Source organism: Anomaloglossus baeobatrachus, chromosome 3 (assembly GCF_048569485.1).
Source record: "Anomaloglossus baeobatrachus isolate aAnoBae1 chromosome 3, aAnoBae1.hap1, whole genome shotgun sequence".
Classification (NCBI taxonomy): domain Eukaryota; kingdom Metazoa; phylum Chordata; class Amphibia; order Anura; family Aromobatidae; genus Anomaloglossus; species Anomaloglossus baeobatrachus.
In genome coordinates, this window is record NC_134355.1 from 389,060,193 (window position 1) to 389,073,067 (window position 12,875).

The window sequence follows — 12,875 nt, forward strand, 5'->3', positions numbered from 1 at the left end:
CCAAAAGATCATTTAATCTGATAAGTGAGCATCTTGCTTGTTTATCGAGTGACCGGCGGCCTATCTACACTGCAAAATTATGCATTTTAAACACATCTTTTAGGGGAACCAACCATCAGGATATTCATATATAAAGTAAAGTCAGTGTTATACTGGTGCTAGGATGCTGAATGTAAGCATACCATATGTTCAGAGATTGGAGGTTTTATTTCATAAATATGTGTAAGTAAAGTTCCATCAAAGCACTGCTATTTGAATGACAGGTGCAACAGCGGCAGGAATATAGTGAAGAGTTTTCTGCAATACTTACAAATGATATTGCGCAGGTACGGGAATTAACATCTATGATGACAACAGGGGGAGGAAGACCAGGCAGGCAGACAGGGGCGGGAATAGATAGCAAGCCCCAACCCACATATTCCCTCCTGATGCACCTGTCAATCAAACAGCAGTGCATTGCTGGAACTTTACTTGCACATATTTCTGAAACAAAAAACCTCCAATCTCAGAACATAAGGTATGCTTACATTCAGCATCCTAGCACCAGTATAGCACTGGCTTAACTTTATATATGAAAATCCTGCTGGTTAATTCCCTTAAATAGCATGGCATGCCATATGTATTGTGATGATTATTACATCTGTGTACTGAATTTCCATTTCAATGATCTCATATGCCTTGCTGACTTTGCAATTCTAGTGGGATCAATATCTAGTAGATAGCAAGGGTTTAATTCATGGGCAGTATTCTACCCATAACACAAGATTTTTAGCCATAACACAAGATGATTAATGCTCATTTAGGACCCTTTCACATGGCTCGATACAATCTGTATGGGCATAAAATGATCCTGAATATGATCCATCTGTCTCTGTAAATTATTGGGCAGCACACATCCTGTTTACAGGGTGAGGTGCTTCAAATAACAATGATTTAAGTGGCCACAGAAACGATCCAAACAGTGGATGATTGACCGATTCAGTCATTCATTGGCTGATTGGTGGTATGTTTACTCAGACTAACGTTCAGGATCGATCATTAATACATTCATTATTTTGCCAGTTATTTACCAATATATTCCTATGTATGACATTCTAAGTCATGATATCCCAGTTACTGATTCACTAATTCAAAGTATGTTTGTCTTTGTAAAGATGTGCATGACATTGTAAAATTTCTGGAGTACCTTTTCTTAAATCTTTCTAGATTCTATTAAATGGTCAACTGGGTGGTACCAGTTGGGGGTGTGTCCATACACGTTCCAATCAGAGATCAGAGTCTCAGAGAGTGTATGGTCACACCTCTTTAGCATGGGGAATCGTAATACCCAGTAATTTCTTACAGGAATAACAGAACAACAGCACAATGAGGAGGATTATGAACATATGTTCCCGAGTTATTTCACGATATATCTAATAAAACAAATATGTCAGTAGTGGTGACGGCTTGAAAATAAGGGTAGGTACATAAGTTTAGTATTTGCAGAATATTTTTCTGCTGCAAAATCTAGAGTGTTTGACAATATAAATGCTGCATAAATCTGTGCGATTTTGATGCGTTTTTTTCCCTATTCATTTCAATGGGTGATAAACGCTGCAAAAACGCTGAAAGAATTGACATGCTGCAGACTTGAAAAAAATGTTTTGAAAGTTCAAATCTTCAGAAAAAAATAAGCAGCATTTATATGAGATTTTAGTAATCTTATTCACTTTGCTTGTACTGCAAAATGGTGTTTTTTGCATGGAAAAAACGCGCTGAAGTAGACGTCTCAAAAACGCAAAGTGTGAACAAGCCATAAATTGTAAGAAATTAATCTGTGGGTCCAAGTCTGTAACCATATAATGCATACCGTATTCAATGTGTGAGAGCAACTACTTCACTTGATGAGAATAAAAAAACGATATAAAACTATTATACACCATAAGAATATAAAGAAGTAGGTAAATAGAACTTTTCCACATCAAATATTTAAGTCACAAAATAAGACTTGCATGCATTTCTAAGAAACTGTAGGGAATTGTACAAATACTATACATCCTATAAAGTTACAGTATGTTCATCCATATTCAGCACATTTCTTCTTTTTTTCTCAAACCTTTTACTGTGGAAAAAAAATTGCAAACACATTTCACTGGTAATAAACGAGGAAGAAAACAATAGCACTCACCTGTTTGGCTAAGCTGTGATGTGCTTCTACTTCTCCGGGACACTATGGCAACTACTTTGGCACTCAAGCTTGGTCTTCTTTTCTTTCCACTTGTCATCACTGTACCCACAGCTGTATCAGACTGGCTTCCATCATTGTGTTCTATCTTGTAGATCTCGCCACTTACACTTGTGCTCTTAGTAATTCTCCCTGAATATCCCATCCGTCTGCCTTGCATCCTGGGTGAAATAAACAATAAACAAACTTATAAGTCCAACAATGACTATTATAAGCGCATACAGTAGTAAATCTATACTTTTTAGGGTCAGACATACAATGTTTGGAATCAATTTGACATTGGAGTTCATTTTCCCATTTTAAGACCCATTTAACTTGCTGACCATTAAATAAAACATTTGGTAAATATAGGTGATTGGCCATAACCAAAGCTGTTTAGTCCGGCTAACCAGAATTTTGTACGTATAGAACAATCATTAAAAGGATTTGTACCAAGATTGGAAATTATTCCCTATCCATTAGATAAGCAATGATTTCCCGATTGATGGGAGTCCGACTGCTAGTTCTCATGATCGTTGATGGTCAGCTTTTCCTCGATGCCGCAGTGATCTGTCATGTTTTTTAATGTGCCAGTGCACTGCGATATCAGATGCAGCAGAGCCGGGATCATCATGGGATGTTGTGGTGTGAATTATGTCGAACCTGCAAGGGTGTTTTGGGGGTAATAATTGGATTAAAAGGGTGTTTTCTTTTTATTTTTTCAACAAAGGCTTTTTCTCTGTGTTTTGTGGGGTTTTTTTTACTTACTCAATTAGTAATGGGGGGTCTCATAGACGCCTAACCATTACTAACCTCGGGCTTGATGACAGCTGTGTTTTGTCAATAACCCCTTATATTACCCCACTACACCAGGACAATCAGGATGAGCCGGGAAAGAACCAGGATTGGTGCATCTAATGGATGTGCCAATCCTGTAGCACCGGCTTGCTGCAATTTTTAGGCTGGTAAGGGCCTAATAACCATGGCACTCCCCAGATTTATAAAGTGCCGGAATTGTCGCATCTAATGGATGCAACAAACTCTGGGCGGCTGCAGGCTGCTCTTTTAGGTCTGGGGGACCCAATGACCATGGGTGTCTCCAGCCTGAGAAAACCAGCCCCCAGCTGCTGCTTTATCTTGGCCTGGTATCAAAATTTAGGGGACCACACGTCATTTTTTTAAATTATTTATTTAAATGATTAAAAAAGCCACATGGTGTCCCTCGTATTTTGATAAACAGCCAGGATAACGCACACAGCTGGGGGCTGCAGTCTCTAGCTGTCTGCTTTATCTGCACTGGGTATCAAAATACAGGGGACCCTACCCTGTTTTTTCCAATTATTTATTATTTTTACACTCCACTCTAGGACCTAGCAGCTACAGCTACTATAAGGTCAACCAATCACAAACATCAGCAGTCTGACTACAACTAATCAAAAACGCTGTCAGAATGGGCGGCGGAATCAGTGAATATTTAAGGTTTAATGAGCGGATCTGGAAGGAGTGTGACAGCCACATGGAGTAAGTATAATTTTACTGCTTTATTGCTGTTTTGCTTCCTTTTGCAGCTTCCTAGCTCTTACTAACACCATTTTACACCACACAGGTTCGGGTACCATAGACTTATATGGGGTTCATTTTCAAGTTTGGTCCTGATCCAGACTTTTTCTTTTTTTTTTTCTTTTAAGTCCGGCCGAACCCGCAGACTTATAACATATGTGGATTCGCCCATCTCTAGCAAGTACTTTTATGAAGGAGTATTTTTTTTTTACTGCTCCTAAATGTATTTTATTAGCTCCAGCATTTGAGAACATTATACATTGCATATGAATAGCTTATTAGCTACACCTACTGATGAGCGAGCACTACCATGCTTGGGTGCTCAGTACTCGTAATGAGTAATTGGATGATCAGATGGGTGTGACTCGAGTAGAAGAATATAATGGAAGTCAATGGCGATCTCATATAATTTTCCAGGGAAATCTTCAGGAAAAATGCTTGATTTCTCCATTGACGTCCATCATGCTTGGGTCCTCGAGTCACGCCAATCAGAGCATCCATCTGCTCGTTATGAGTACCGATCATCCGAGCATGGTAGTGCTCACTCATCACTAGCTACAATATTTCCTCTATTAAACCTTCCCAATTAGCAAAAGTTAACAAATGCTGATAAAAAGAAAATTCTACTTTAATAGGTAAAAAAAAATCAAAAATAATTTCTAATACTGAAAAAGCTAGTGATTATATTGCTATAGGATGTGGGTGATGTTTTCAGCTTTTTCCACTACCTGCTATAATGTTCTTACAAGTAACCAGCTGGACAACATCCAATGTCACTCCACAATATGTCGCTCAGTCTTACCAGCTGCATCGTGTTTTTTCTTGTTTGATTTCAGTATAACTAATATCATAATTTATCATAATATTATATCAAAGTAATTATATGCACTTTCATTCTTCAGGGCATTGCTTTACATTGCAATATGATACTGTTCTTTATTTTTTAATTATGCATTTTTAATCTAGTTATAATCACAAATCTAACCATATTATCCGTAAAATATAGAAATCGTATGGCTCTAGTAAGATGATCATATACATGCTCACTTCGTGCATCAATTCCACAATTAGAATAAGCTTTGCCAGTCATCAAATGGAAACATTAAATTACAATTTTTGTGCATTTATATGGCTAGCACATTTTCTAGGCAAGTTCCATTCACCGACAGCATGTAGAGATTTTGGAAACTGGGGAACTCAACCACAAAGGACATTAAAAGGTTGGATAACTTTTACTAATATACCCATTAGACTGTCTGCTTGCTTAAAATTGAAAAAAAATACAAAACCCATAAGTCTGCATGATAATTTAAAACCTGTATGTTTTCTTACCAGAGCCTTCTGCTTGGACGCTCAGATTGCTCGGACATAAAGCTTGTGCTGCTGAGACGTGAGGCACTACTGGTACGGGAAATGGCTGACACATCGCTGACATCACTATCTGATGATTTGGCTGACACGTTGTCACAACTTCGATATTGATCTTTATGCATGTTGTACTAGAAGGAGAAAATACATCTTTTAAAAGTACCCAAAAGTACCCATAAAACTGGACTGTTCACAAAATACTGTCATAGACTAATCTAATGGTACATTATTCACAATCACTATATTATATATATATATATATATATATATATATATATATATATATATATATATATATATATATATATTCATATATATATATATATATATATATATATATATACACAGTGTCTTGCGAAAGTATTCAGCTCCCTTGAATTTTGCAACCTTTGCTGCAAGTCGCTTGGGGTATGTGTCTATCAGTTTTGCACATCGAGAGGCTGAAATTCTTGCCCATTCTAGCTTTGCAAACAGCTGGAGCTGAGTGAGGTTGGATGGAGAGCATTTGTGAACAGCAGTTTTCAACTCTTTCAACAGATTCTCGATTGGATTGAGGTCTGGACTTTGACTTGGCCATTCTAACACCTGGATAAGTTTATTTGTGAACCATTTTCTTGTAGATTTAGCTTTATATTTTTAATTATTGTCTTGTTGGAAGACAAATCTCCATCCCAGTCTCAGGTCTTCCAGGAATGGTCCTGTATTTGGCTCCATCCATCTTCCCATCAATTTTAACCATCTTCCCTGTCAAAGAAAAGCAGGCCCAAACCATGATGCTGCCACCACCATGTTTGATAGTGGGGATGGTGTGTTCAGGGTGATGAGCTGTGTTGTTTTTATGCCAAACATATCGCTTGGCATTGTGCCCAAATAGTTTGATTTTGGTTTCATCTGACCAGAGCACCTTCTTCCACATGTTTGGTGTGTCTCCCAGGTGGCTTGTGGCAAACTTTAAATGACACTTTTTATGGATATCTTTGAGAAATGTCTTTTTCCTTGCCACTCTTCCATAAAGGCCAGATTTGTGCAGTGTACAACTGATTGTTGTCCTATGGACAGACTCTCCCACCTCAGCTGTAGATCTCTACAGTTTATCCAGAGTGATCATGGGCCTCTTGACTGCATCTCTGATCAGTCTTCTTCTTGTTTGAGATGAAAGTTTGGATGGACGGCTGGGTCTTGGTAGAATTGCATGATATATATAGGTATGATACTCCTTCCATTTCAATATGATCGCTTGCACAGTGCTTGGAATGTTTAAAGTTTTGGAAATCTTTTTGTAATCAAATCCGGCTTTAAACTTCTTGACAGCAGTATCACGAACCCATCTGTTGTGTTCCTTGGTCTTCATGATGCTCTCTGTGCTTTAAACAGAACACTGAGACTATCACAGAGCAGGTGCATTTATACGGAGACTTGATTACACACAGGTGGATTATATTTATCATCATCAGTCATTTAGGACAACATTGGATCATTCAAAGATCCTCAATTAACCTCTGGAGTGAGTTTGCTGCACTGAAAGTAAAGGGGATGAATAATATTGCACGGCCCACTTTTCAATTATTATTTTTTTTTTAAAGTTTAAAATAAGCAATAAATTTCATTCACCGTCACAATTGTGTCCCACTTGTTGTTGATTGTTCACCATAACATTAAAATTTTTATCTTTATGTTTGAAGTCTGAAATGTGGGAAAAGGTTGAAAAATTCAAGGGAGCCGAATACTTTCGTATGGCACACACAGTATATTTATACATACACACATGCAGTAGAAATCAGACGTATATATACCCCGTAATAGCTCATACTTCTCTATTATTCACTGCTTTGCATAGTGGTGAGTGCAATCAGAATATGACTGGCTAATGTTGGCCTGTGGCTCTGTCCTAAATGCAGTGCAACAGTAAAAGCTATTAATTTATGACTTGACCCCATGCATGCTGTAGAGCTGGGATACACAACGTTTTTGGTCAGAGGCCATATTGTCATACTGAATCTCTCCCAAGATCACAATAGAACTTTACTCAGTATTACCATTTAAGACATTTCTAGTACAGCAAATGTATATCCCATAAATGCCTGATAGATGGGAAGCCAGAAAGTAGAACCTATGGGAATAATTCACCTAGTTAGCACTCCAAAGAGGACACGGCCATAAGCGAATGTGGCTCTGCATTGCAAACTCAATAGTCATAAATGACAAGTCAGCGAGCCACATACATTCATATCCAGCTGTAACTCATACACTTTTCTGGAGAGCCAAACAGGGGTCTAGAAAACCTATTATCCTAATATGTATGGAAGCACAGAGATTCTTATATGCCACTCCTCTTTACTCTGTTATAGAAACTGTATGTAAAGTACAGGTAGATGGTTGGGGGCCCGATACATAGATACCAAGAGCTGCATGTTGCCCCCAGTCAGCAGGTTGTATATACTGCTGCAGCTGCTCTGTGCCAGTGTGCATGAGCGCTAACAGTAAACATTTGGGGTTCAGATAAGCATTTCAAAGTGTTTGACATAGGACATACTGAAGTCTCACCTTTGATACCCTTTTAACATAGAAATTGTATTTTAAGCAATAATAAATATTAAGGGGAATCTGTCAGCTGGTTCTGGTTATCTCCTATGAGAGCAGCAGGGTGTAGGCAAAGAGACTCTGAATGCAATGATGTATCACTTAGTTTACTCGGTGCAGCAGTTCTGACACACAGATGTTAGATTTAGCAATGCAGCAGAGCTGAGAAAGCTACCCCCACTGACACCAGGCTTTCTATATACAATGTCTATAATCAGTGAACTGCTAATCACATGGGATGTGGCAGACTAGTTGACCTAGTCCAGCAATGATAATCTCCTGAAGTTAAATCAAATACTGTAGGTAAACAACATACAGTATGGGAAAAAAGAGATGCATTGCTGAAGTCTTTGTCTCTATCATAGCATGCTGACTTCAGATTACATAGCAAAAACCTTTTGACAGATTACCTTTAAAGCGCACCAATAACCAGGATTTTCCTATATAACCTAAAGCCAGTGCTAAACTGGCACGATCAGGCTGATTCTATACACCCCTTTAGATGTCAGCTAGGATGTATAGGTTTTAAAATCCAAGCAAGTAAAGTTTGTAAAATTAGCAGCTCGTTGAGTGACAGCAGCTGTGGATCAGATAGTAGCTGGGGTAGGTATTCATAATTCTCCCCTCCCCGTTATTTATTTTAATTCTATTATAGAATCAATTTACTTATTGACTGGAAGGACCTGTGCTGAGGTCATACCCATGAGACGAGGAAGGGCGGAGCCTCAGTCAACAGAAAAAAGTTCCTTCCTGGTATCAGCTTTCTGGTCACAAGGGTATCACATCAGCACAGATCCTGCTAGTCAAAAAGTAAATTGATTCTATATTAGAATTAGCATAAACAGGGGGAGGGGATAACTATGAATACCCAACCCAGTCATTATCTGATCCACAGCTGCTGTCACTCAACAAGTTGCTCATTTTACAAACTTTACTTGCTTGGATTTTAAAACCTATACATCCTAGCTGACATCTAAAGGGTTGTATAGAATCAGCATGATAGTGCCAGTATAGAACTGGCTTTAGGTTATATGGGGAAATCCTGGTGATTGGTGTGCTTTAAACGGAAAGAGGCTGAGTAATGTGCCCACAGGTTTCAAAACTGTCCATGTCTTACCTCTACTCAGAAACTGCAGGTGACATTTATGACCTCAGGTGAGAAGCTACTAGGAATGGTAATTTATCACTGATGCTCTTTTGTATTACCCACAGGAAACAGATAAGCACGTTAGAAATTGTCCATGATGCAATTACATAAAGTAATATGTTACATTGAGTGCTAATAAGATCCTTTCCATTTAGTTAGAATTAAACTGGAAATCTTCTTTAATTGATGCCCATATTTAGGTTTTCATAAGAAATCTAATCCAATGTTCTCGGTAATATCAACAGGGAATGTAACCTCGTTAACTACTAATGAAATCACCTAGCAAGTTGTTAAATCTGTTGTCAGTCAAGAGAATATTTTCCATTGTGTTGAATAAATGCAATATCACCATAAAAATGTTATTAAAGCACCACTCCATCTGGGGTTTTTTTTACAGCTGAAGATTAGGGCTGAGAAAATAATTGCTCATGGGTGCTGACACATAGGCTAATATTGATCCGAGTTGAATGCAATGTTTTATCGCATTCCACTCGCACTGTTTTTCTCGCTGTGTGTCCTAGGCCTAAATCCCTGTTAGGTTGGTAATTCATAGAAGCACAACCTCTGTGGCCATTTGATCTTTGGCCTACATGTACTTCGTGGATTAATGGATTAATCTACTTAAACATTCTGAGCTTTTCTAACAACTGATACCTACCTCTTTAACTAACTGGCCAAAAGTATAAGGAAACTGGAACAATCCTTTATTAATCCTTTTATGGATGTTTGCTAACTATTTCTTCTTGTAAAGGCGAAATGCTCATTTCCTTTTTCATGACGGAGAGTTCATGTTCCCTATCCCCCAAAACATCATGTGACGGAAGGCCTCAGTGGATAGGGCAAAAGCCCTTCAGTAATATTAAAGTACTGTGAACAATGGATGTTGAATAAAAAGAAACAAAGGACAAAACCTTGTAATTTGACTACTAAGAGTGATTAATACATTTATCTAATACTATTGATCACTAAAGTGTCCTGTGAATGACTATACATTTGTTGTCTCAATTGAGCATGGTGAGCTCCAAGCACGAGACAGGAATTAAATAATATTTATCTGTGATTAGGTGCTACACCTATAGCTGTATGACGTTTGCGATTTCCAAGGTTATGATTTAGGAACTTGCTACAAATGATAGTTGGTATATTTGCATTGGTGTCAGCTGGAAGAGGGAATGGTTTCTAAGGCATCCCTGAATTTCTCCTTAAAACCTCCAAATAAGTTTAGATGTATAAGTAGGACATGGTAAGTTCTGTTTTTGAGGGACTGACCATGGGCAGCTGCTGGGGGCATATACCTGTGGTGAAAAGCTTAGTAGAATTCCAATGAGAGCTCAACTTTCTGCAATGCTTGATATTTAAGGATATGTATAGAGCTTGATCTGCTGATAAATCTTTTGGGAATTTTAGCCTCAACACCGACTCTTCAATAACCTCATGTTAGGGAAAGGCTTTGTCTTATGAGTCTAATTTAGGTTCAGCATTGGTAAATAAGTGATATAGAACAATTTGCCCTTCACACTTCAGAAGTCTCAGTTTGTTTGATGATGCAGCTTCAACATGTCTCCCCTGCCTCCTGCTTGTGATTTGTTTCTTCCTGTCAGATCTTTCGAGCAGGATGCAGAAGGGACAGGTAGCGTTAAAACTTATAGGGTAAAGTGGCGATTCTGCACACAGCACTCATACATAGTATAGACAGGAATGTCAAGGGAGCTTTATATTTCTTCAGCCAATCAATGTTTGGACTGAAAGCATTGTTTTTTCTATCAAAAGGAAATAATTTCCCATTCATTAGCTTGGGAGTCACATACAGTTAAAACAAGGAGGGTAGAACTGGGTAGAGTGGTATCACCATTGTCAAGAGAAATTTCATAGGTGATTATGTAAATCAGAGAATGATCGCTATATGAAAGAGCATGTGCTAACCTGGTAATCAGTCAAGAAATCAAAATATACAGCTGCTCAAAAGGAAAGGTTTAAAATGTATGGATTTAGCTGAGCTGCAATGAAACAACTTACATATCAAAAATATTGCTGCTGAGTAAAAATGAGTGAATAAATTCATAAAACCCAGGTCCACTGGCCAGATCACTACTCTGTGGCAACTCTAACAGCCAGATTGGTTTGTCAGTCTCCGCAAGGAGAATAGTTTTCGCCTGAGACCTCAGTAGAGCTTCTCATTCAGCCAGATCAGTCTCATACTTTGTACTGATGAGGGACATTTCCCAGAGTAGCATTGCAGCTATAAGACTGACAGCCAGATTGGTTTGTCAGTCTCTGCAAGGAGAATAGTACTCTGTGGCAGTTAGATGTAAGCCTTGTAAATCACCTCCTACTTTCCAGCATCCCAGTCTCCACTTTGATTAGCCAGCCTGATGTGACATCATTATTGTAGTGGAATACACACACGACATTGCACCAGGCTGGCTAAACAAAAAGAGGAGCCTGGGATGTCAGCAGGTATGAAAGTGGTTTGCAGGGATCCTGTCTGGTGGCTGTGGATACTGACGTAGCCACTGGACCCAGGGCCTGCATAATTATTAGCCCATCTCTTATGGTGAGTCATCGTCTTTCTAAACAATGAACATAAAGACTTTACATATCTACATATCACATATGTCTTTGCAGGGTAGCACTTTTGTAGCCAAGAGAGATGAGTCATGGCTAATAATGGCTATATGTAAGCCTGACTCACAGCTACATCAGCAATCAAGGGCTTGTTCTAAAGTTGAGATTAACAGATATGAAATCAGTGAGAGCTGTAGGTGTGTTACTCCCAATTCTCACTTTAAGGCTGGAGTCACACTTGCGAGAGACTCGTGCGAGTCTCATATCGCATCACCCGGCATAGCCACACACTCTCCTGACAGGAGCGGGTCAGCTGCATGTATTTCTATGCAACTGAGATGCTCCTGTCAGGAGAGCTGCAGGCCATGTCGGGTGATGTGATGCAAGACTTGCACGAGTCTCTCACAAGTGTGACTCTGGCCTAATCAGTGGTATCTTGGGCTGGGTCATGAATACAACAAGTGGCCATCCACCTAATTTAAGCCAGTATGAAGGAAGAAAGAGGTTGGCAGCAGGGGAGCTGAGAGATTGCAAGAAGTGGAGTATTTATGAAGTGTAATACTCATTTTGATCCCTGTGTATTGATTTTATTACAACAAAACAAGATGAAAGTTTAGAAGATTTAAAAAACAATAAATAAATAAATTATGTTTTATTAAAGTAATTTCTATTCTTTTTCATACTATATTATTGGAAATAAAAAAAAACCAAATATGTGGTATCAGCACGTCTGTATCAAGACAAACTATAAACATAGCTAGTAACTTAGCTTGCCTGGTGAATGTCATAAAAAAAAACAAAAAACACCAAGCCACAAATTGCAATTTTTGTGGTCCCTTTGCCATTAAATTAAAAGTCACAAGCCCAAAAGTTATAACAACAAAAAAATTTGAAGTCATCTTGCAAAAAATAAGGTTTCATACACTACACTCTGTAAAAAAAAATTTAAAAAAAATGCATGGATCTGAGAATTTAGCTATAGAAAAATCAATTTATGGGATTTTATAGTGAGAAAGTAATGACTTAACAATAACTAGTGATGGGCTGGAATCCTAACAGGTTCAAGGGTATCCTAGCGCCGGGCCAGAAGTTCTCAGGGAACTCCGAGTAACGATCCAGGTCCGGCAACTCTGGTAACAAAAAAATAAAATAATAAAAAAAAAAGAATAAAGCAATTGCGCTACACTTACCGGGTATCCGGCACAGCTGTACACTGTTTCTGGGGCCGCTCATTTTACTTCTGGGGCCGCTCATTTACCTTCATACATATTCACTGCATTCCCTGCCCACTAGCAGTCTTGGTGTCTGTGAGTTGTTGCAGTCAGATGCACCCCTACCCTGAGTGACTGTTTGCAATCACAGACCCTGTCTGTAAGTCTAGATCTTAGTATAAAAATAAATAAATAAAAAATTTGGAGTAGGTTCCCCCCGTATTATGATACCCAGCACAGA

The 12,875-nt window shown here is 38.5% G+C and overlaps 1 protein-coding gene across 16 annotated transcripts in view; it reads right to left on the reverse strand.

Moving 5' to 3' along the window:
- Nucleotides 1-12,875, reverse strand: part of RIMS1 (regulating synaptic membrane exocytosis 1) — a 545,320-nt gene that overhangs the window by 119,440 nt on the left and 413,005 nt on the right. For 13 of the 16 annotated variants that reach the window (XR_012751649.1, XM_075340212.1, XM_075340216.1 and 10 more), the window contains 2 exons: nucleotides 5,096-5,262; nucleotides 2,168-2,385 (listed from right to left, as the gene is read on the reverse strand). The exons of the other annotated variants lie outside the window; for them this stretch is intronic. Coding sequence is in view for 12 of the 13 variants with exons in the window: in XM_075340212.1 (XP_075196327.1) it covers nucleotides 2,168-2,385; nucleotides 5,096-5,262 (385 nt within the window). In the remaining variant the exon portion in view is untranslated. The remainder of the gene's footprint in view (nucleotides 1-2,167; nucleotides 2,386-5,095; nucleotides 5,263-12,875) is intronic. 16 annotated transcript variants of the gene reach the window in all.